The 22,874-nt window shown below is 34.6% G+C and overlaps 1 protein-coding gene across 2 annotated transcripts in view; it reads left to right on the forward strand.

Annotated features, from left to right (window-relative positions):
* Positions 1-22,874, forward strand: part of GRID2 (glutamate ionotropic receptor delta type subunit 2) — a 1,331,651-nt gene that overhangs the window by 1,018,072 nt on the left and 290,705 nt on the right. For both annotated transcript variants that reach the window (XM_060147100.1, XM_060147101.1), the window contains one exon: positions 6,760-6,957. In XM_060147100.1, the coding sequence (XP_060003083.1) occupies positions 6,760-6,957 (198 nt within the window). The remainder of the gene's footprint in view (positions 1-6,759; positions 6,958-22,874) is intronic.

Genomic DNA, 22,874 nt, shown 5'->3' on the forward strand with positions numbered 1-22,874 from the left:
TAAGAATCTTAGCCTCCTAAAAATGTATTTTCAAATGCATGCTAGGCAAAACCAATAAATGAGAACTAATGAATGTACTTAGGATTGCTGTGACTGCCTGTTGTCCTTGATGACCTTGTACTCCCAGTTACAGCATCTTATTCAGATTCTCATGAAAACAAAATGAACATCTTTATTTTGTTTTGCCACCCTCCGTTAAGTCACTAAAATGTAGCCATTTCATGATCATAAAGGAATGTACAAAAGCGAACATTTTATTGTGAAAATGAACTTTCTCGCATACTAATAGCTTTAACTTTATGTTCAATTTAAAGTGTTTTTATCACTTAAATAATTGCTTACAAAATAGGAATCAGAAATAATATGTAAGATATGGCTTTAGGAAGTTAGAATGACTAAATATTTTTGTTTACTTATAATTTGAATCTTATTGTCTGGTAAAAATATTTAAGCAAAGATTTTAAAAGGTAAGTTTAGTGCAACGTTTTCTAAATCTTTGTTGCTCCATAAAATCCTTCTGCAGGAGCCCTTTTAACAATGTTTTCATTGCATATCCCTGTGACGAGCTTTTCTTCTCTCCATGCAACTCAGATATTTTTGCTTTTATAGCACCTAGATTGTTTATTCCTCCCCTGATGTTCCTCAGTTTTGTTTTCCTGTCCTGGTGTTTTGATATCTTTTTAATAACAGCCTCCATACCTTTTGCCTTTTTTAACTTGTAGTCGTTTCTAATATTCGTATATGTTCTATAAAAATAGCGAGGCTTTTCCAAGGACAGTGATAGTCATTAATTCTGCATATATCGCAGTGGAATGTGTCATCCCCAAGCAAAATATAAGCTCACACTGTGCATAAAGACAGTTCTTGTTTGCTTCAGCCAGGAGCACAGTTTTTGGGGAAAAAATTTTTAAACAGGTCACTAAGAAATATTCTCATTCTCTCGTTAATGTCTTTGAGCCACATATGTGAGTAGAATCGTAAGGAATTTCCAGTGACTCATGCCTCGTTTTGGCCATCCCCTCATTCTGTGAAGTTGTGCATATTGAAACCTCTAAACAGCCCTTAGTAAAGCCTTGACAGTAGAGCTTGTTGCTTGCACCTATCAAAAATGTCAGATGCTTTTTTCCAAACTCTATCACTAGCAAACAATATTGAATACTTACTAAATATGGGAATTAGCTACAAAATCTGCAAGTTGCAGTGTTGTAAATCAACTAAGCAATTAGCGTGAGATATTTTTAAGTGACTGAATACAAATTCAGGATTATCAAGTTATTATCTAATAACCCAACAAGTGATGTGAATAAATCCTTGCTAATATGAAAATTATCAACCACTGAAACACTCTTCTATAAGCAGGTCTATGGATCCTCATGCTAATGCACTTAGATTGATAAACTACAGGCATTCTGTGAAAGCTTCATTTATTCCAGTTGCTGAGGATTGTGTTTAGAGAATCTGTCATCCAAATGATCAGCAAATCGAAGTCTGCAATTTGTTTTCATTTAATAGGCGGACAGGTTTTCACCAGTTTAGATTCAGTCCTATTAATACTCTTTGAAACTAATTGCTGGGAAATGAATTTTAAAGGCAGGATTTTATAATTTCTCTTTTTCTTCTTCCTGTCCCTATAATAGAAGACAGAAAGCCACCTGTACACACTTTTAAAATATATGTTAGATAGGCACAGGCCATAATCTCCTGTCTGTATGGTTGCAAAGGACCCTTAGTCCTCACTCTGCCACAATCCATTCTACACTCTTCTCTCAGAATTACTTTCTGATTATGCTATTTCCCTTCCACAAAGCTCCAGTTCCCTGCCAAATAAGACAGTAACCTTAATATGGTTTCAACACCCTCCATTATCTACTCCCACTTAACATAATTTTCTTTATTTTTGTTGATATTGCAATATAACACTCATACAGAAAAAAGTTTAAACCATTAATTGATTAAAAGTAAAGTAATAGCCAAGTAACCACTGCCCAGAACAAAAACACCAGAATATCGTCATTACCGCAAGAGCCATCTTTGCTTGTGTATCTTTCTGATCATACCCTCTCCAGCATCCCAGGGCCAACCACCCAGAGCTGATTACTTCCTTGATTTTCTTTATAGTGTCTCCACTATGTACCCTTAAATACATAGTTATTTTACCTGTTCTTGAATGTTACAAAAATGGAACCAAACTGTTATCTTGGAGTACTGCTTTTTTCACTCAACATGATTCTTGTAAACGTTCATTTGTATTACTGTGTATCGCTCTGCTTGCTTCAATTTTAAGCTGTTTAATATTCCATTACATCAATATACCACAATATATTTACTTTTCCATGTTGACAGACATTTGGATTTTTAGATTATTTCCAGATTTGGGCTATTACAGACAATGCTGCTATAAATGTTCTTGGGCATATATTTTGGTGCCCAAGATTCTCTAGCGTTCATACCCAAGGAGTGAAATTGCTAGGACATAGCTATCCATATCTTCATACTAGATAAATGTGTATGTAACTCTCAAAACCAGGCAAAATTAACTGCATATAAGGATTTTCAATCTCTACTAGATATGTAAAATGTTTTTCAAAGTGGTTGTACAAATTTAAACATCCAGCAAAGGTCATGATAGCTCCTATTTCCTCATATCCTTCGCAGTATTTGTATTATCATACTACATTTCTTTCTGCTTCTCATCTCTTACCCTTCTTTTTGGATTTTCTATTTGTTTATTCCTTTGTACCCTGGATATTAGTTCTGACCTATAACAGGTCACTAATTCTCTCTTCATCTGTTTCTAATCTGCTGATAAACTTAGATATTTGTTAACTTTGGTCATTGTCTTTTTTAATTCTTACATTTCTGTTTAGTTCTTTTCAAATTCTACAATGATACTTCCTTTAGTTTCCAATTTTCTGCCAAAAAAGTTTTCCCCTTATTTCCTTAAAAATAGTAAACATAATTTTTATAATATGCATCTGAAAATTTTAGTAACTGAGTCCTTGAAAGATCTGTTTCTGTTACATATTACTTCTGCTGGTTTTATATATGAAATACAACTTCCTGTTACATGGTATCTTTGACTTTTGCTGTGGACATTGTATTCAACCAATCGTTTGAAGGGATAATGTAAGACCTAAAATGAAAATACTTCCTAGAGGATTGTGGGGTTTTTATTTTTCCTTCCTGTCAGGAATCTGGAGTCTATCAGTCTCACACCACCTTCAACTGCATTAAAATATGAAACAAATTATGGCATTTTAGATTTTAATCCATACATTGAAAAGTTTGAGGTCCAAAAATATAATATTGAAGTAAGTTGAGTTATGACGATGCCTCCTCTCTGTAACTTACTGTGTGACTTTGAGTTGAAACTTTTGTTTCTAGTTTTTCTTATCTGTTAAAATAGTACATGGCTTGTAACCCCCAAAATGGTGATTTTCCTTTTTTTACAGTTTCCTTTCTATTTCTCTTATATTCTGTTTGTACCAGTTATGCTGCAGGTTGCTTGAGTTTTGCTTTATGTTTTTTGAGTACGTAGATTTTCCAATACTAGGTTATGATTATTTTGAAAGTGGTGTCCATGACTTTTTACCATATCTCTCACTATATTGAGTGTAGTAATTTGATGCAGTAACTGCTTAATGCATGTTAAATGGATAAGTCAATGAATGAATAAATTTTGGAAATAGGTGCATTGATAAAAGTGATTAAACCAAGCTCAGTATTGCCGTAGAGAAGGAACAAGTATCTTTTCTATTATAGGTCCCAGAGCTTCAGTCTAATTTCTGTTGCTATGTTTACCTGTCCAATATATTGTTTTATTGTCCTCATAAAACACAAGTGGTCTGAGGTAGGACTTATGCATAGTGATCCAAATGTGTAATAGAGCTTAAAAACAAAGCTTAAAAACATTGATCTAGAAGAGAAGTGATAAGATGTAATAAAAGTTTAGTTAGGATGTACAATTTAAAAAGCATGTTCATCAATAATTCATCAACAGTCTTTAAAACAACCTTTAGTATAACCATTTTTATTCTGTAACTCTAATCATTTGTAGCTGATGTTGCTAGAAGCAGATTTTGACAACAAACTTTTGAAAGGGATCCATTTGCCTAGGGATTTACTTATAAAGTTGGAATTAAAAAGTCATTTCTAGGGGAAAATTCAGCATATTAAGCAAATATAACATAATCTAACATATTAAACAATTGTTCTAAAGATAATCAAAATGAAAAAGAATCACTATTTCATATGAAAGCATACATTTGGATATTATTTTTGCCACATAGAGCAGTTAGCTCTGCATTATAATTAATTAGTCTTCTTAATTTTTTAGGTGTCACCTTAAAGAGTGGTTTTGCATATCCTGGTGATTAAATTGCTGCTGTACCTAAGAGATTTGTTAGATTTTAAAGACCATGGATAAATAAAGAATACATATGGTCCAAAATTATTGGTAGAGGAACTAGTCAAATAATAAGATTTTTCATGAAGCATCTTTCCATTGGTTTGTCAGTGGATAGATGTTCAAAATATAGAAATGAATGAAATGTGTGTAAGGAAATAATTACATGCTCTCTGTTGCCAGCATGTACAACATGATATAAACAATCAATGCCCAATTAATTCTAGAATTTCCTGATCTTATTTACATGCTCTCTGAATATGATCTGTATTTTGGAATTTCTTAAACCCATTCTGAATCTAATAACTTCATGACCCACTTCAGAGTATTTGTGCAATGCATAGTCATTAGCTAGGTCTGTATTTTGTCCAGACAAGCAAATGGACAGAAGCAAATTTTGCCATATTAGCGGGAAGTTTATATTTGGAATCAAGAAGATGTTCTGTATTTTATATATTGTATTAAAGGATTTGTTGAATTTTTACTTTTCACTCATTTGATATCATTTAGATTAAAGTCAGTATTGTTAGAAATTTTCATTCATTCTCAAAACCTCTCATCTGTTGATATATCAATCTGTCATTATTCATTAGCATCAAATACTGCTAAAACAGGAAAAAAATCAGGAGCTTAACAACAAGAAATTGAAATTTTAAATTTTTCTTATATTCTAGAACCCGAGAGAGTCAGTCATTCTTCTATAGCATTTCAAGTGCCAAGGACATAGACTTCTTCTGTCTTATTTCTCTATTATGTGTGATCTAAGATAGTTACCAGAGCTTCCAGCCAATACGTGTTCATAAGTAGAAAGGACAGAAGAACAGTTGCACAAAGCACCCTGCCTACATCACATTTGTCAGAATTGGTCACATGGTTTCATCTTGCCTGAAGGGAGACTATGGATTGTCTTTATTCTCAGTAGTGCTAAAATGAAAATAGATACATATAATTAATGACAAAGAGGAGAACACTACTGGGGAAGAAACAGCAGTCACATCCTTCATCTAACTATTTATTTACTGATTTATTTTACTATAAAATAAGATATAAATGGTTAAACAAGACCAGTTTTTTAAAAAAATAATACCAGTAGCTTAGAAAACTAAGATTTTTTAAAAATTACAAATAACACAATATCAACATAGTTATAGATGAGCATCATAATCTCCTGGGTATCCAAAGTGAAATGGGATAGCTAAATAATTATTTACATTTTCATTATTTTAAAAAAGGCATTACTGAAATGAAGCTCTCTTGGCTCTGAACAATTTAAAAATTTATCTCATGGGAAAACTGAATGTTATGGTGGACAATATTCCTATAATAGACGTAGTGATTTTATAAGGCGCTTACTTAGTGTCTTTGAGTAAGAGCTAAAAGCAAAGTATTATTTTACCACTCAGTGAAGGCTGTTTTGTGAGTCCCTAAGGAAAAATGATCCAAAGCTAAAATCCTTGGGTATTCTGGCTTAGACCCAGGATAGATTTTAACCTGCCCACAGGACTGGGTGTATATACATACTATGGATGTAAATATTACTGTTGTTGAAAGATTCCTGAACAAGTTTAGGAAATTAAGAAATAGATTATCTAATTTTCTGTAGTCTGCCAGCATGTGTCAAACCAATTTACCGCTCTTAACACCAGGTGTTCTAAAAAGTGAAAGGGCACTATTTGTTAACTGTAAGAGGACAACAATGCAAAAAGATGAAAGAGGTGGAAATTGAAACCAATTTGCTGAATTTACTAAATTACACAAATTACCCAAAAAGTAAGTGAATTTCTCATAACAGTAGTAAAGAAATTACTTTTGCAATGAAATGTGTGTTTATATCCAAGTTTCAAAATTACTTAGCAAATAACTCCCAGTAAATGTGATGTTATAAATTTTAGCTAAATTATATGTTCTTAGAAGTTTTTCATCTTTTCAAAAAATTCTGTGTAGTTTATATCTGTTAAAATATTATTTTACATATTTTGACATAAACAAACAATAACTGCCTGAGGAGAGAAACAAATTCATGATCTCCTAAATATGATTTTATTATTGATGAATCTTAGGTTGGTCCTGAGACGGCAAGAAACATGAATTCACGGTTCCTGAAGTTTTATAATCACTTTCATCTAATTTTTGATATGGTAATAATAAAATGAGAGCTGATAAGAAACTGGGTGATTAAACATTGTTTGATAAAGTGATGCATTAATAACACATAAGTTATATTTCTAAGTTATTCTCACACAGTATAAAACCAATTTTTAGACTGTTTGTAAGCAAAACTCTTTGAAGAATTAATGTTTGCTTTAAGAGAGCAATATCGATTGACATCAAGGATTTCTCTTATTTCCATGTAGGAAGAACCTTTTGTAATGGTCTCTGAAAATGTCCTGGGTAAGCCAAAGAAATACCAAGGCTTCTCCATTGATGTTTTGGATGCCTTATCTAACTACCTGGGTTTTAACTATGAAATTTATGTTGCACCGGATCACAAGTATGGAAGCCCACAAGAAGATGGGACATGGAATGGCTTGGTGGGAGAACTAGTGTTTAAGGTAAGCATTTATTTGTTTGCTTGTTTGTTTGTTTATCACATATCTAAAGGTTGACTATAACCCTTGGAAGCTAATTTCATGTAAAATAAGTGTAAGGCAAAGCATTAGGTGGCGGTGTTGAATCAAATCTCACCAATACTATTTCATGAACTTTGTGGAAACAAAAACTGATGACAATATAAAGCTAAATTTTACAATATTTCCTATAATAGAAAACTATTTCTCTATTACTTTATCTCCACTTCTGTCAGTCGTTGCTTCATTTTTTGGAAGCTCTATTATTAGGAGCATACACATTTTTAATCATCATGTCTTCCTGATGAGTTGTTGAATAGTCATGTTTAGGTCTATAATTTACTATTTGATTTCTGTGTATCTCATTTTTTCCCTCTGTTCCTTCTTTTCTTGCCTTCCTTTGGGTTAATTGAATTTTTTTAGTGTTTGATTTTATTTCCCTCTTAGCTTTTTAGCTGTATTTCTCTGTAGTTTTGTTTGTCTGTGGTTAGTCTAGAGATAGTAATGTGCATTCTTAACATCACATTCTATGTAGATTAATATCATACCCCATCGCATTAAAAAAAGTAATAAACATACAGCAATATAATTCCATTTATATGTACTATATCCTTTGTGTTATTATGGTCATGTATTTATATTTATGAACTCCAAAGTAAAATGTCATAGTTTTTGATTTAAACAATCAGTTGACTTTCAAAGATATAAAGAGGGGGGGAAAAGACAGTTTCTGATATTTAACTATTTATCTGTTTACTATTTCTGTGTTTTTTTATTCCTTTCTACATATCTGAGCTTCTGGCTGGTATCATTTAGTTCAGCCTGAAGAACTTCCTTTACAATATCTTGAAGTCCAGTCCTACGAGTGGCATATACTCTCAACTTTAGTTTATCTTAAAATTTCTTTGTTTATCCTCAGTTTTAATATTATTAGCAAATAACAAACTCTGAGTTGACAGGTTTATTTTTCCTAGATACTTTTTGTCTTAGTGTTTTCAAATGACACTGCTGATTCTGATTTATGTTTGACAAGAGCACTGCGAGTCTCAGAACACAGTCACTTATAATCAAAATATATTTTTCCTCATACTTTTTTATTATCTAAGAAGAAAATTATAGATGAAATATTATTATTCCTAAAATCAAGGCTGGTGATTTTAAAGCAAGAGCAACTTTTATTTCAAAAATAAAATTATTATTCAACAGTTTTTCATACAATAATAAATGTTTTTATTATTTCACAGTATAATTGATACATAACATTATATTAGTTTCAGGCGTACAACTTAATGATTTGATATACGTATATATTGCAAAATGATTGCCACAGTAAGTCTAGTTAAACATTCATTACCATACATAAAGTTTTTTTTTAATGTTCATGACTTTAAATATGCCATTCTATTGTCTTTCGCCAAATATTGTTTCTGATGAGAAGTTAGCCATCATTTGTACTTTTGCTCCTTTTTTATAGTGTAGGGGTGGCCGTTTTTTAATTCTCTTTTCATTTTTGATGTTCAGCTATGATTTTCTTTGTATTTATCTCTGTTAGGGGTTCACTGAGCTTCTGGGATATGTTTCACTAAGTTTAATAAATCTTGATAATTATTTATACAAATATTTTTTTCCACCCTCTTCTCTTTCTCCTCTGTACTTGAGGCTCAGAAAACATTCAAGTCAGACCTTATTAATGTTGTCTCTAAGTCACTGAGGTCTTGTTTATTTCATCATAATATTTTACTGTCTGATCTTTAGATTGGATAATTTATCGTGATCTATTTTCAGGTTATTAATTCTTTCTTTGCCATCTCCAATTTCTGTTAAGTTCATTCGGTAACTTTTTTATTCTAGGTAGCTAGAATCATTCTTATGCATGTATTGGTTAGGAGTCAACCAAGGATTTGAGGGAAGTTTATACATAGATTTTGGGGCTTATTTCTCTGTGGCTCCCTCCTTTATGTGAGTCCTCTTTTGATATCTACACAGTCTGGCTGCCTCAAACACCATCCTCTGATGCATTAAGCTAATAAGACTCTGACTTTCTGCTTGAGCTCTAGCTACCCGTTGTTGCCTAACTGAGGTGAGTCCTCAGTGAATGAGCCATATGAAAGTAGATCTCACCCAAAGCAGTTACCATCTGTCAAGGGTGGAGTACTCTTCAATTTATGTCTGCTTTCAGCTGATATGCAATCTGTTCAGTGTGTGTTTTTTAAAAATTTCATCCAGAATTTACAATCGTTACTCTTTGTTGGGTTAACCCAATAAAAAATTATTCCACCATTGCCAGAACTGGAATTATTTCTGGAATACTGAAAAGTATTCAGAAAGCTAAAGGATCTAAGTTGTTTCTAAGAGATGTAGAAGAGAAAAAAAAATAAGAGGTTTTGAAGACAGTGATAGGAAAAACAATAAAGCTGTTTTTCATATCCTTTAAAACTTTACTAACGTCAGTTTATTTAATAAACCCATTACATATGGAATTTTATTTGCAAAAGGTTAATAGAAATATTTTAATAGGCTAACAGGAATCATCAATCCTCATCTCTCTTATAAAAACTATGACTATTTATCTTACATTCCTTTATTATAAACCCACAAAACAAGCGTTCTGTCTTTGTATTTCTGAGGGGTCCTGCCTGAACCGAACCCAGATAAGCAATTATATTAAAATAAAGATAAGCAAAAGGAAAGGCATTATGCAAGTTTATCCTATAGATATAGTAGATCAAAATCCTTAAGAATTATCACGCTAACAATCTTCACTTACTAAATGCAAGTTAAAAGTACCAAGCATTATAATGAGGCTAATGTTGGTGCTGTTTATAATTTGGTTGTGTGCTCGCTCCAGTTAGTTAGATTTTTGAGATTTGCTTCCTCACCTATGAAATGAGGAATACAAGTATGTTAGTGGGAAGATCACTTCCAACTATGATTTTTTTAAAACACTTTAAGAATTTATTGCATAAAAACCACACACAAGCAATTGTATGTTGTTCTTCATAAACAATTTGTTTTTATTTGCATGTAAGAGCATATAATTATTGTATGATAATGTAAAGTTCAGCAGGGTCCTTTTACATAGCAAAAATTCAGGCTTAGAGAAGCTGACTGACAAATGTATGATTTTTTAGCTGGAAAAAATATAAAGCTATTTATTGCAACTAGATTTTATTTTCTTCAAGAAGATATTTAGCCATTCTGACTAGGCTTTAAGAAATATTTTTTAAGCAGGTAAAAGTGAAGAAGCTTACATAAGAGTTTGTTGGAGCAGGTAGAGACAGGGGAAGAAAACTGAGAGAATGTAACTAATGAGAACATGCTCTATAGCACAGGGTACTCTTACTTAATGCACTGTAGTAACCTAAATGGGAAGGAAGTCCAAAAGGGAGGAACTTTTGCTGTACAGTAGAAGCTAACACAACATTGTAAGGCAACTATACTCCAATAAAAATTAATTTTTAAAAAAAGAAAAGAAAACAAACTTATGGTAACCAAAGAGGAGAGGTGGGGGGGAGGAATAAATTAGGAGGTTGGGATTAACATATACACACTACTATATATAAAATAAATAATCAACAAGGACCTTCTGTATAGCACAGGGAACTCTAGTCAATATTATATAATAACCTATATGGGAAGAGAATCTGAAAAAGAATGGATATATGTATATATATAACTGAATTACTTTGCTGTCCACCTGAAACTAACACAACATTGTAAATCAACTATACCCCAATATAAAATAAAAATTAAATTAAAAAAATGAAAGCAACAGGAAGATAACATTTTCAGAAGGAATGGGCAGTCACTGTATTCTATTACTAATAGAGATGCATGCTCTAATTTTCAGCAACTTAAAATGTCAATTCAATTATGCAAGTAGTAATGCAGTAAAATATCATAAAGTAATTTAGATTATCCAACAAGAATCATCATTAAAATGTTACCAGGATTATTGACCCCTGTAAAGCAAAATAACACTGTTGCAACGGCATAATAATGTCATGACAGAGTTCCAGAAAAGTGAGCTTATTATTGTTATATATATTTTACTAGTGTAGACATTTTTCATGAATCTAAGTATATTTAAAATAGCAGTAAATATTGCCATTGAATACCTCTATACATGACGTAAGACTTCTAAAATTAACAAGACTGTCTGCCTTCCTAAGGGGAAACCAAAATTAAAAGAACGTTTTCTAGAGTATTTGTCACGATGATTATGGAAAAACACATTAAAAACGAGTCAGAGAGGGAACATGGGAAGTATCAGAGGCTTAAAAATAATGGAATAAGTTACATGGAAACTATCAATAGCTGAATGTATACAAAATTTTAAATCATCAATAAATCAAAAACAATAATAACTAAATTAAATTACAAATGACACGCTGGAAAATATTTGCAAAAGTATGATGCATTGTTAGCCTCACTGCTTCACCTACATGAAGAAGGATAAAATCCATAAGAAAATACTAAGATCCCCACAGGTAAAGCTGTAAAAGATACGAACTAGACTTTCAAAAGAAGAAACTGATAGATAATAGAAATCTAAAAGGAAATCTAGTGTAGTGGAGTAGGGCAGTTAATAAAGTAAAAAAATAAAGTAAGTTGATGAAATATGAAAGTTTAGTGCTTTTGTAAGGAAAGAGCTAAAACTTCATGTTACATTACTTGGAATTCTTTTATATGCTGTGTTTTAAAATATAAAATAGAATATCATTGGAATTAGAAGCACATATTTCAGTCAGCAATATACTTGACAGCAGTGACAAGAAAGGTACCATAGGAAATGAAAAAAAACATAGCTTGAAATGGACCAAATAATAATTATTAGCACTTATGTAGCGCTTACTATTGCCGAAGCACTCACACAACCCTGTGAGGTAGGTAGTACTATTATCCCAATAGTGTGGATGATGAAACTGAACTGAACCCAAATAAGCAATTATAGTTAGGGAGCTAAAGAGTTAGGGAGCTAAAGTAACTTGCCCACGGTCACTTAGCCAAGTTGTGGAGAATTCATGATTCAAACCCAGGCAGTGTGAATCCAGAGTCCAAGTGCTCATCCCCCTTAACCAGTTAACAGAGAGGAACAGAGTTCTAGTGTAAGTTTGGTCTTAAAAGCATTTTAATAAACCAAATTACAGACAGTGAGGAAAATAATACTCAGAAACAGTTCACCGCAGGTTTTAAGACCTGCAAATTCAAAGAAGGTTCAGATGGAGTTTGGTTGAATATGAATCGAGGATAAAAAAATAAGATTACATAGAGAAGGATTGGGGGAGTGACAAAAAACATTTGCATCTTTCAACTTCTCAAAAAATCTCACTTTTTAATCTCAAAAACCTGTTCTTCTTTTCCTTTTTTTTAAAAAAAATTAAAGCTCCTTAGAAAGGCATCCATTGTTTTCTGAAGTCTACGTCTCAATCCCTACATTTTGTCACACTCCATATAGATCGCATTCAGCTTCAATCTGCTTTGGCTGGCCTCACTCACTGCATCTTCCTATATTTTCAACCCCAGCTAAACTCATCCTTTGTCCCATAAGGCTTTCAAACTATTCCCATTTTTTGATAATTCTGTCTTCTGGGTACATCTATTTCACTTTTCAAATGACCCTTTGTCGGGGGGAAAGTATATATATATATATAGAGAGAGAGAGAGAGAGAGAGAGAGAGACTGACCTCTTCCCTTTTCTTTCCATAGTCCCTCTTTTGGAACCAGAGGGCTGAGGTTGTGTTTACTTTATTTTGTGTGCCAGGCAGAATGCCCTATATTCATCCTTTCATTCCCCATGTGTTTCTGAATGCATGGTATGTTCTGGGCACTGTGCCTAGCATCACAGATACAAAGGAATGGAAGATATCATTCCTGCCTTCAGAGATCTCACAGTGTACAAGGAAGACAAATGTGCAAATAAATCATTAAAACACAGTGTGATCAATGCCATGGAGTAATGCATACAGGGTGCCTTGGCAACCAGAGGGTGGAGTGGCAGCCTCTGCCTGAGGAGTTGAAAAGATTTCACATAAGAGGAGAAATTTGAGCTAGGTCTTGAGGATGAGTAGGAGTGTGAGAAGCAACAGTAGGGATAATTATAAAAGCATGCTTGCCGTGCTAAAGAGTTTGGACTTTATCACTTAGCCAGTGAAAATTATAAAAGGTTTTTACATAAGAGAAAAGTGGGATTTAATTTATGTTTAAGAAAGATAACTGAGGTAAGGCCAAGGATGCATTGGAGTGAAGAAGGGAAAAGACAAATGTCTTTTTCAACAATCTAGAGAGGAAAAAAGGGTGTCTAAACTTAACAGCAATAGGCGATTGGCACCCAAAACTGATTTTGAGACAGCAATCAATATTCCAAGAAAAAATGACTAGAACTAGAATTTTTTCCAAGAAAAAATGACTAGAAGTTGGAGGAGAAGAGAAACGACATGTTGAGATTTAGTGAGAAATTTAGCAGAGGGCCATGAGCAGATGGACACTCAATGACAGAGTTAGGGAATGTAGAAGAACAGATTAGAAAAGAGCAACAGAGATACAGAGCTTGGCTCTAGACATTTTAATTTTAGGATGGCCGAAGAACATCCAGATGGAATTGTCTAGAAACAATTAGTAAATGCACCTGCAACCCATGTGGATGATATCTAGAGCTAAAAAAAAAAGAAAAAAAAAGTTTAAGAAATATAGGTCTTCCTCTTTCTAGAAGATGATTGTCATTCCGTGTAGCGCAATGCTCCACTACAAGTTTTTTCGTTCCAAGTCTTTGGACTTCATAACATTGAAATTGTTTTTCGTCATTTCCAACATCCCATAAATATTTGTCAAGGACAAAGAAAAGGAATGTGGATCTTTATTCTTCTCATATAAATAACTTTGTACACATGACTTCCAGCTTTCATATATAAAGGAGAAGAAACTAGCTCACTTGTATGGCAGCTCCAAAACTAAAAGATTGTTGCACATATAAGGGGGTTGAATATATTTTGTAAAACTCTGATGCGTTAGTATTTCTGTGCTGTTCTAAAGATTAGTTTTTACTTCTATTAATTAAAGATACAGAAACTATATATTCAATCATGTTAAATGGGACACAACTTGGGGATTTTCCTCAATCTTATTTTTCATCAGCTTCTCACACTCATATAATATGCTGCTCAAATTTTTTTGTGTGCAATATGAACATTGGAACATTTCAGTCAGGTACTGAGCCAGAAAAGGTAATTGAAGTTTTTAGAAAACTTATGTGCTTAGAAAATATTTTGTTTCCTTGAAATATTAATAATTTATAGCTGGAAAAATAGGATCAAGACTTGTTTCAGGCCGCTTGATCACTGGTTCGTAAATTTAGGAAGCGTTTGATTAACAAGTTGATGAAAGCATTTAGTGGGTACACAGGAATAGTTTAAATACTTGAGATAAAGGCTTTCCACAAACCCCTTTCTAAGAAAGTTTAGCTTAGAAATCTTAGAACGCTTTCTAAGGAAGTTTAGAGCTGTGGTACCTGTTTTGATCAGAAAGGTAGTTTCTCTTTGCTCTAGTAGTTTTATGATTTGTACTAGTTTTTTTTGTTTCTGTTGTCATTTGTTTAAAAAAATGTTAAAATTGTAGGGGGCTTCCCTGGTGGCGCAGTGGTTGAGAGTCCGCCTGCCGATGCAGGGGACGCGGGTTCGTGCCCTGGTCTAGGAAGATCCCACATGCCGCGGAGCGGCTGGGCCCGTGAGCCATGGCCGCTGAGCCTGCGCGTCCGGAGCCTGTGCTCCGCAACGGGAGAGGCCACAGCAGTGAGAGGCCCGCGTACCGAGGAAAAAAAAAAAAGTTAAAATTGTAAATCACGTCTAATCATAGTGAACTGTTAAACTTCTACTGTATCTTTATTTTAAGGAAAAATGAGAATAAAATTATCCTGTTGGTCCTAAAAAAAAAAAAAAAAGAAAGAAAAAGAAATATAGGTATTCCTCTCACCTCCATTATAAAAACTAAATTGGGAGTATTGAAGTAACATGAAGATCATGCACAAAATGGTACGTGAGCCTGGACGAGGAGAACTGGTGTTACTACTTTTGCTTCTAAGAAAGACAGAAAACGCTGGAGGGAAGAGAGAGCTCACTTGGGAGGAGGGTTTAGAGGACCTGAGAAGGTGGTGAGCTGACCTCTTTCCCATCCGCACTGGAGAGGAGTGGCAGGGGCAGTCCGGAAGGCATCAGGCATAAAGATAGGCCCATAGAGTTGGATGTATCTGTGTTACAAGAACAAGCTGCGGGAGACACAATGGTTAACACCATTCTCATCTCAATTTTTTAAGAAGTCAGGGTTGGGATGATTCCTTTGGCCTAGAGAAGACAGAAGTGGTTAGCTAGGACAAAGGCCAGAAGCTGCCTCTTGAACAAGCCATCCCCTGGATCAGGAGAAGGCAGTGTTTGAGGAGCCACGCTTGTGGATGAAAAGGGTCCTCAGTTGGATGCCTGAAGATCATCAAGTATGCCCCACAGTTACACACACACATATATATTTCCATTATATCTTTCCATGACTGTAAACCAGCTTGAAAATATCTGTATCCACCAATGAAACTTCACTCACCAGAGAATTGCTCCCCCCACACACCTGCCCCGTGATAAATGCTAACAAGCCTTGCAAAACAAAAAGGTAGTTTTTCAAAGGGAATCAATAAAATGTGTAAAGGGAAAAAGAAGTCCTCATAGAGACTTTAAATTAGACACTAAGATTTTAATTCTTTAAATTAGATTGAACAAGCATTAATGGACTAATTGAATTTCCCAGAGTATGTCAGCTGTAGTCGGGCAAGAAGTTGAAAAAGTACATGTGGTCATAAGAATGCATGTTTGTATGTCTGAATAGTGTTCAAAAATAATCCACTGGATATACATATTGGATGGAGCTGGATCACAGATGTGGGAAGTAACACAAACTGTGTATGTAAGAAGATAAAAAAAATGACCCAAAATATTTGTTGTTGATAAGGAAAGAATTTAACACTAATGAAGGAGAAGGATGAAAAGAGATCTGTGAAAGGAAATAAATTATGTAGATGCAAATTACTTAGTGAACAGTTGTAGAAGCAATTTTCTAAATTTGCAGGTGATATTGAATTGGCAGACATTGCAAACAGTAAGGAGCAATTCAATCAGATAAAGGACTTGAATCATTAAGTACTTGGTCTAATAGATGGCAAGCACAGATAAGTGGTGAATAATAAGTCTTGAATCAAAGCTAAAGAACAGTGAGTGAATATTTGCCAAAGGGAATGATGCTGTCCAGGAATGGCTTTAAGGTTTAAAGAAACTTATAGGCTAGGACAAACAAAAATTCAGTAAAATATGTGTAGAATTAAAAAGATTTGGTGGGCTATAGTATATAAATTAAGAGACTACTGCATCACTCAAAGCCAAGGTGATACAAAGACTGGTGCTATCATGAGAAAATCTCATAACTTGAGGATATATAAATCCTGAAATCCACTGTTGGCTATTGAAATGCCATCTATTACCTAAATTTTCTTCTATCTCCAGTCATGGTTTGGGGATAAAATTAAAGAGGAGATAACTTCCAGGCATAAAAGAGAGTGCAGATTTGGGTGAGACCATTCTAAGTAACTTTTAAAGAGCATTTCAACCATGAGATTCTATATGATTCTATGGGCATAATCTTAGGGAATTGTTTAGATTGATCGGTCATTTTTATTTAGGATGCTTATTCCATAAAATAATGGTCTATGTTAGTCTGGAAATTATAAACATAGAGAAATATACCACAAATGAAAGAGGATAGTAATTTATATGGTCTAGGAAGGTAGTTGATATGATAGAGAATGCATTCCTTCTTTCCCTGTGTTTTTGCAAAGTTGAGAACTTTATTAAGTTTAACTTCAATATTGAAGAGAAATAGAAAACATCCTTTACACAACATTGAAGCCATATTTGGAATCTTCAGACAGTCACTCACATGAATGTACCAACCCCATTTGAGGAATTTGTTTTAAATTCACATACTAATATCAGAATGTTTATTTCACTCTGATATAGAAAGTAGAGGCATGTCTTGAAAGGTATTTCTGTGTTTACTCTTGACTGCCATTTGGATACTTCAGATTTTAATTGTTTTAAGTCTTAATGATTCTGAGTTTTCTCTTTGTAATTTGTATAAATTTGTGTAATTTTATAGTGACAGGCTTTAAAATAAGTAAAGATTTCCCTGATTAAAAAACAAGCAGGGCTTCCCTGGTGGCACAGTGGTTAAGAATCCGCCTGCCATTTCAGGGGACACAGGTTTGAGCCCTGGTCCAGGAAGATCCCACATGCCGCGGAGCAGCTAAGCCCATGCTCCACAATTACTGAGCCTGTGCTCTAGAGCCCATGTGCCACAACTACTGAGCCCCCGTGCCACAACTACTGAAGTCTGCGCGCCTAGAGACCGTGCTCCGCAACAAGAGAAGCCACCACAATGCGAAGCCCAGGCACCGCAACAAAGAGTAGTCCCAGCTCTCAGCAACTAGAGAAAACTTGTGCGCAGCAACAAAGACCCAAAGCAGCCAAAAATAAATAAATTAAATAAATAAATTTAAAAAAAAACAACGAGCAAACACCCAAGCACCTCACAAGACTCAACTGTATCAAGGGAGGCGGTGACTACAGAGGCTCCAGATACATGTGTGAGCACATCTAATGTATCTCTTACTCATTTTATATTTCACTTAATGCCACACAGAATTGCTAGGAGAACAGCCTTTACAGATTCACTTCCCATAGAGACAAACTGTTTCTGGGAGGTAGTTCTTTCTCATTTACAGAGAACTTACATTTGCCCCCCTGCAGAGCTCTGAAAACATCTTTAATAGCAGTCTTAAGTGAATTTTAAAATGATTGAAAAGGTTACTGTAATGAAAATAAAAATTCACTCAATTTTGGTCATTATCCTTGGTGTGCATTTTACTGAAATGTGGATTTACAGTTTGGGCATTTCAGGCAGTGAGTGCTTCCATATGCTCTGTTCACAAGCAGCCTGAAGATGACTTTTTAGAAAGTTAAAAAAAGTCTCTCTACACGACTGAAAAACTCTTTCTGATGGCCCTTTTATTTGAAGATGGTAGCATTCCTCTTGGGAATTGTAGAAATGCTATTATTTTTAAATCCCTTTTAATGCTGCAGGATAATACCTGAACCACTGCAATTTATGAATAACCTGTAGCTTGCTTCCCACTCGACATTCAACAAGCATTTATTGGGGCCTAATGTGTAGCTGGCATTGTAGGGAATACATAAAATGTAAAACACAGAGTTCTTGTTCTCTAAAAGCTAAGTAGGAAGGAGGAGAGAGAGAGATACAACACATATCCAACACTTTTCTTACTATCTACACTTCAACTTCTGATGAACTTACCCAGTGTCAAGGATTTGTCATCTATAAGTAGACAACTTTTAATTTGTTTCTTCAGCCCAGACATCTCATCTGAATTGCAGACTTACAGTTCTTGCTACTACTCAGCATTTCCTCTTAGATGCCTAGTGGTCACTTCAAATGTAACATGTTCAAAACTGAATTCCTGATTTCACCACCACCCTGTCACAGTGTATGGCAACTCTAATCTTCAAGTTACTCAGTCCAAAACCTTTGAGTTACCCTTGACTTCTTTTTTCTCTGTTTTACGTCATACACGGTGCATCAACAGTTTGTGTGTGTGTGTGTGCGTGTGTGTGTGTGTGTGTGTGTGTGTGGTATGCGGACCTCTCACTGTTGCAGCCTCTCCTGTTGCGGAGCACAGGCTCTGGACGCACAGGCTCAGCGGCCATGGCTCACGGGCCTAGCCTCTCCGCGGCATGTGGGATCTTCCCGGACCGGGGCACGAACCCGTATTCCCTGCATCGGCAGGCGGACTCTGAACCACTGCGCCACCAGGGAAGCCCCATGCATCAACAGTTTTTTCTGGCTATAAATTTGAAATATATCCTAAATATGATCACTTCTTACACGTCACTACTAACCACTGGTGCAAACCACTGTTTCATCTCCTTAGGACTACTTCCATGGCCTCTTAACTACCCACCAGGCTACAGCTTTTTCCTTCTGTAATCGTTTTCAGTAGAGCAGTGAAAGTGATTATTTTAAAATGTCAGTCAGATCATACCACCCTCTCGCTAAAACCCTGCAGTGCTTTTCCACATTATTCAATGTGAGAATTATTCAGATTCTTAGAGTTGCCTATAATGCCTTCTGTGCTCATTCATACACATATACATGCACCATCATGTCTGTTAATCTCTTCCTTCTAACTACTTCCCCAGTATGCGTATTGCTTAGGGTCAAATCGGAAGTCAGAAAAATAAGAGTAAGAATTTAAAACCACATACATGCCAAAAGAAAAAGAGAAAAATGGAGCTATGAATAATTGCTGGGTAAGTAATTAGGAGAAAGAAATGCAGAAACCATGAAAGCAAAAGTTTGTCAGATGTAGCAAGTAGAGTATGGTGGGCATGGCCAACTCCACAATTTGTTCACCTATAACCTTTGGCAAGCTACTCACTTTCTCTGAACCTCAGATTGTCCTCTCTACAAGGAGGATAGTGATACCCTTGTACAGGGTTGTACATGGAGAAATATACCTAGCATATGTGGAGGTTCAACTCACCCAGGTGAGCCAAAAACGTTAAAATCTAGACTACTAAAGTCAGAGGACCTGGCTGATAGCTTGATATGGAAAACACCTGTAAAGTCAATGACTTCCTCACAATGACAGAGACTTCTTCAAGCAGTAGACAGCCTTGAAATCAAATTCTTTCCTTCCAAAATTTAGGGTTATATAAAAACACCTATTCCTCTTACCACATAGCAAAGAGCAAGTAAGTCAACAGACCTGTTTTGGAAATCTACTGTGAGCAAAGCAGTGTGAAAAATATTTAGGGGGATAGAACACTATGAACAGAAAGCTCCTGCCTCAAGAAGTTTATAACTAAGAAAATAAAATAGATATTTATGGTATAAGTACTATATGAGAGCTGCAGAAAAACAGAGAAATGCGGGGTAAGGCTCCGGGGGAGGGGGAATGTCATGATCTCAGGTAAAAATTATATATACACACATATATATGTGCATATATACGCTATGTATATATACAGATATATAGAAACAGGGATACTTGTGAAAACTAAACTATTTCTAGAGGGACTTTAAAATTACATCATTATGTGAATGTGCATGGTGCGGGCAGGGTTTTGAGAGAGAGAGTTAGAAGTGATGCATGTGGTTTCTGGGAAGAGGCTTAGAAATAAGACTAATAATGACAACATAAACACTAAACTAATAATATTGTTGTCACTATGGTGTTGTCAGAGGCAAAACATCTGTTGCAATAATGAAAAGTATTAATTTCTAGAAATAGTGTGGTGAGCTCCAAGAAACAGTTTTTGATTGAATATAATCCAAATTGCAAGATCAAAATCTATTGCTTATAAGGGGCAAGAAAAAGGAAACGTTCTAAAAATTCTTCAAGGAAGAATGATTAAATTTATCAGAGTACCGTCATAATCATAATCATATTGCGTACCTACCATCTGCTATTTATGTGCTGAAAATTCAAAGGTGACAAAAATAACTGTTGCTTTAAATTCTGTGCACACTTTAGAAAGATTGAATAGCTCTGTGTGTGTGTTACTCAAAGATATTATATAATATTATTTAAAGTTTGATCAAATATTGGAAAAAATATATAGGCATATGTATCGATATATGTAAAAGTAGAAAAGAATCTGGAAGGACATGCATCATCTTGAAACAGTGGCTATACGTGAAGGTGTGGAAAAGACTGCTGATTGTCCTTAAATATCTGTTCCCTCCTTTCTTAGTAACATAGCTCCTGAATTATAGCCAAATACTGACTGTCCACCATGTACATTTCTTGGCTTCTCTCCTGATGTATGGTCATGTGACTAAGTTCTAACCAATGAGAAGTGTCAGTCATCTGACTAAGTTTTAACCAATGAGAAGTGTCATGAGAATTAAAAAGAAGTGTCATTAGAACCTTCTGGAAATGTTCCTAAAGGGAGGACTTTTGTTCTTTCTCTGATCCTCCTCTTTCCTCCTCGCTGGAATGTCAGTAGAATGGCTGTAGCTTAAACAGCCATCTTAAACCATGAGTTGGAAGCTTTGTACTGAGCAGAGCAGAACAAGAGAATATGAGCTGATTTCTAACTCTGGAAGCTTTATCAGCCCGGGACTGTCAGCCGTGAGACTCCTTCTGTATTGACGTTTAATCCAGTGATATTTTGAGCATTTCTTTCATTTGTAAGAAGAAAATAGGATGGTTTTATATAATTTGACCCTTTAAAATCTAAGATGTATTTGTATATTGCTTTTACAGTTTAATGTTTAAATTTACTTTTCATCTTAGTTTTGCTTTTCTTTGTTTTATAGATGGAAAACTTACTAGCCAGTGCTGAAATACATGTTTTTCTGTTATGTTTTGTTTTCACATTGGCCTATCTTCCATGTTGAGCTAAATGGACTCATACGATTTAATTACCTGACAAATTTACGGTTAGAAAATTTCTTTTCTCACATTTTTAACAGCTAAAACTTGGAAAATGTTTAACTTACAAATAAGTACCTTAAACCGATATTCACCGACTTCTCATGTTTGAGCCCTGCCAAAAATATTTCTCTTCTTATGTCTCTACTGAGTCTGGAAGACATTTTTACAAGTTATTCCACTACTGAAATTTTAGGAATTTTTGAGACTTCTCTCCACTTAAGATGTTGAATCAAGCATAAGCATCTACCTCTTCCTTTTTAGACCTCAAATGACATAACCATGCAACAATAGAGGAAAATTTAACATATTACTCTAAATTAAGGTAGGGTGCCTTCCATGAACCAGAGTTGTCAGATTTCAGGAAAGCACACTCCTAAGAAATTGTAGCTTTATCAGAGGACCCCAGAAAAATTCCATTAATTATCATATTGGATGTAAGTATCTCATTCCAACAGAGATAACATTGGAATCCCAAACGAGATTGCAAGTCTATGGGTGAGAAGAGAGGCAGGGAAGGCATAAGTGATTTCATAAGAAAGAAGAAAAGGAAGCAGAGAACATGCATGAAGAGAGCCAAAATAACCTTCAGAAAGAGAAAGTTTAATACCAAGTGTTAATGTGCAGAACACAAATCTGGAACTTGTTATTCCACAACACTGGCTAAGGGGAAGGGACTTAAAAGTGTGCCAGGATAGTACCCTCAGGAAAGCATTACTTCTGGAGCATCAAGAGAAATTAGAGAATATATGTGCTCCTTGGAGACATGGTAGTGAAGGTAGAGGTCAGTAAAAGAGCAAAATTAAGAATTCTGTAGAAACCAAGCAGAAACAACACATACCAACCCGCTGCCACCCACCCCCAAACATCCTCCATTGAAGAAAGCAATGTTACTACACTGACAGAAGGAAGTACTATTGAACAAGGAATCTTATCTACAAGTTATCCAGGAATAGAAAAATAATTGGACAAGTTCTGTTCAAAACTAAGAATTAAAGAAAGTATGTCAGTATGTTTTAAAAGTTGATCAACATTCTCCTCACACAACCACAGAGCAAAATAAAATTGTAACATAACACTTCAAACTGAATTAAATGTCTCAAACAAGCATTTGAAATGTTTTAAGGAGAAAATCTAACAGAATCACAAATTCAGAAGCTAATCATTTAAATGGCCAAATGACAAAGAAATGCAACAACCTCAGGATATATTTTTTTAAAAAAAGACAAAAATTATAAGACATAAATTACAAATTGCTCAAAGGAAATTAAATTACATTGAAGAACAACAAGAAAAAATAATTAAAATGAAATAAAGAAGTAAAAATGTTCAGAGTAAATGAATCAAAATGGAAAAT

This window comes from Lagenorhynchus albirostris, chromosome 4, assembly GCF_949774975.1.
Source record: "Lagenorhynchus albirostris chromosome 4, mLagAlb1.1, whole genome shotgun sequence".
Classification (NCBI taxonomy): Eukaryota; Metazoa; Chordata; class Mammalia; order Artiodactyla; family Delphinidae; genus Lagenorhynchus; species Lagenorhynchus albirostris.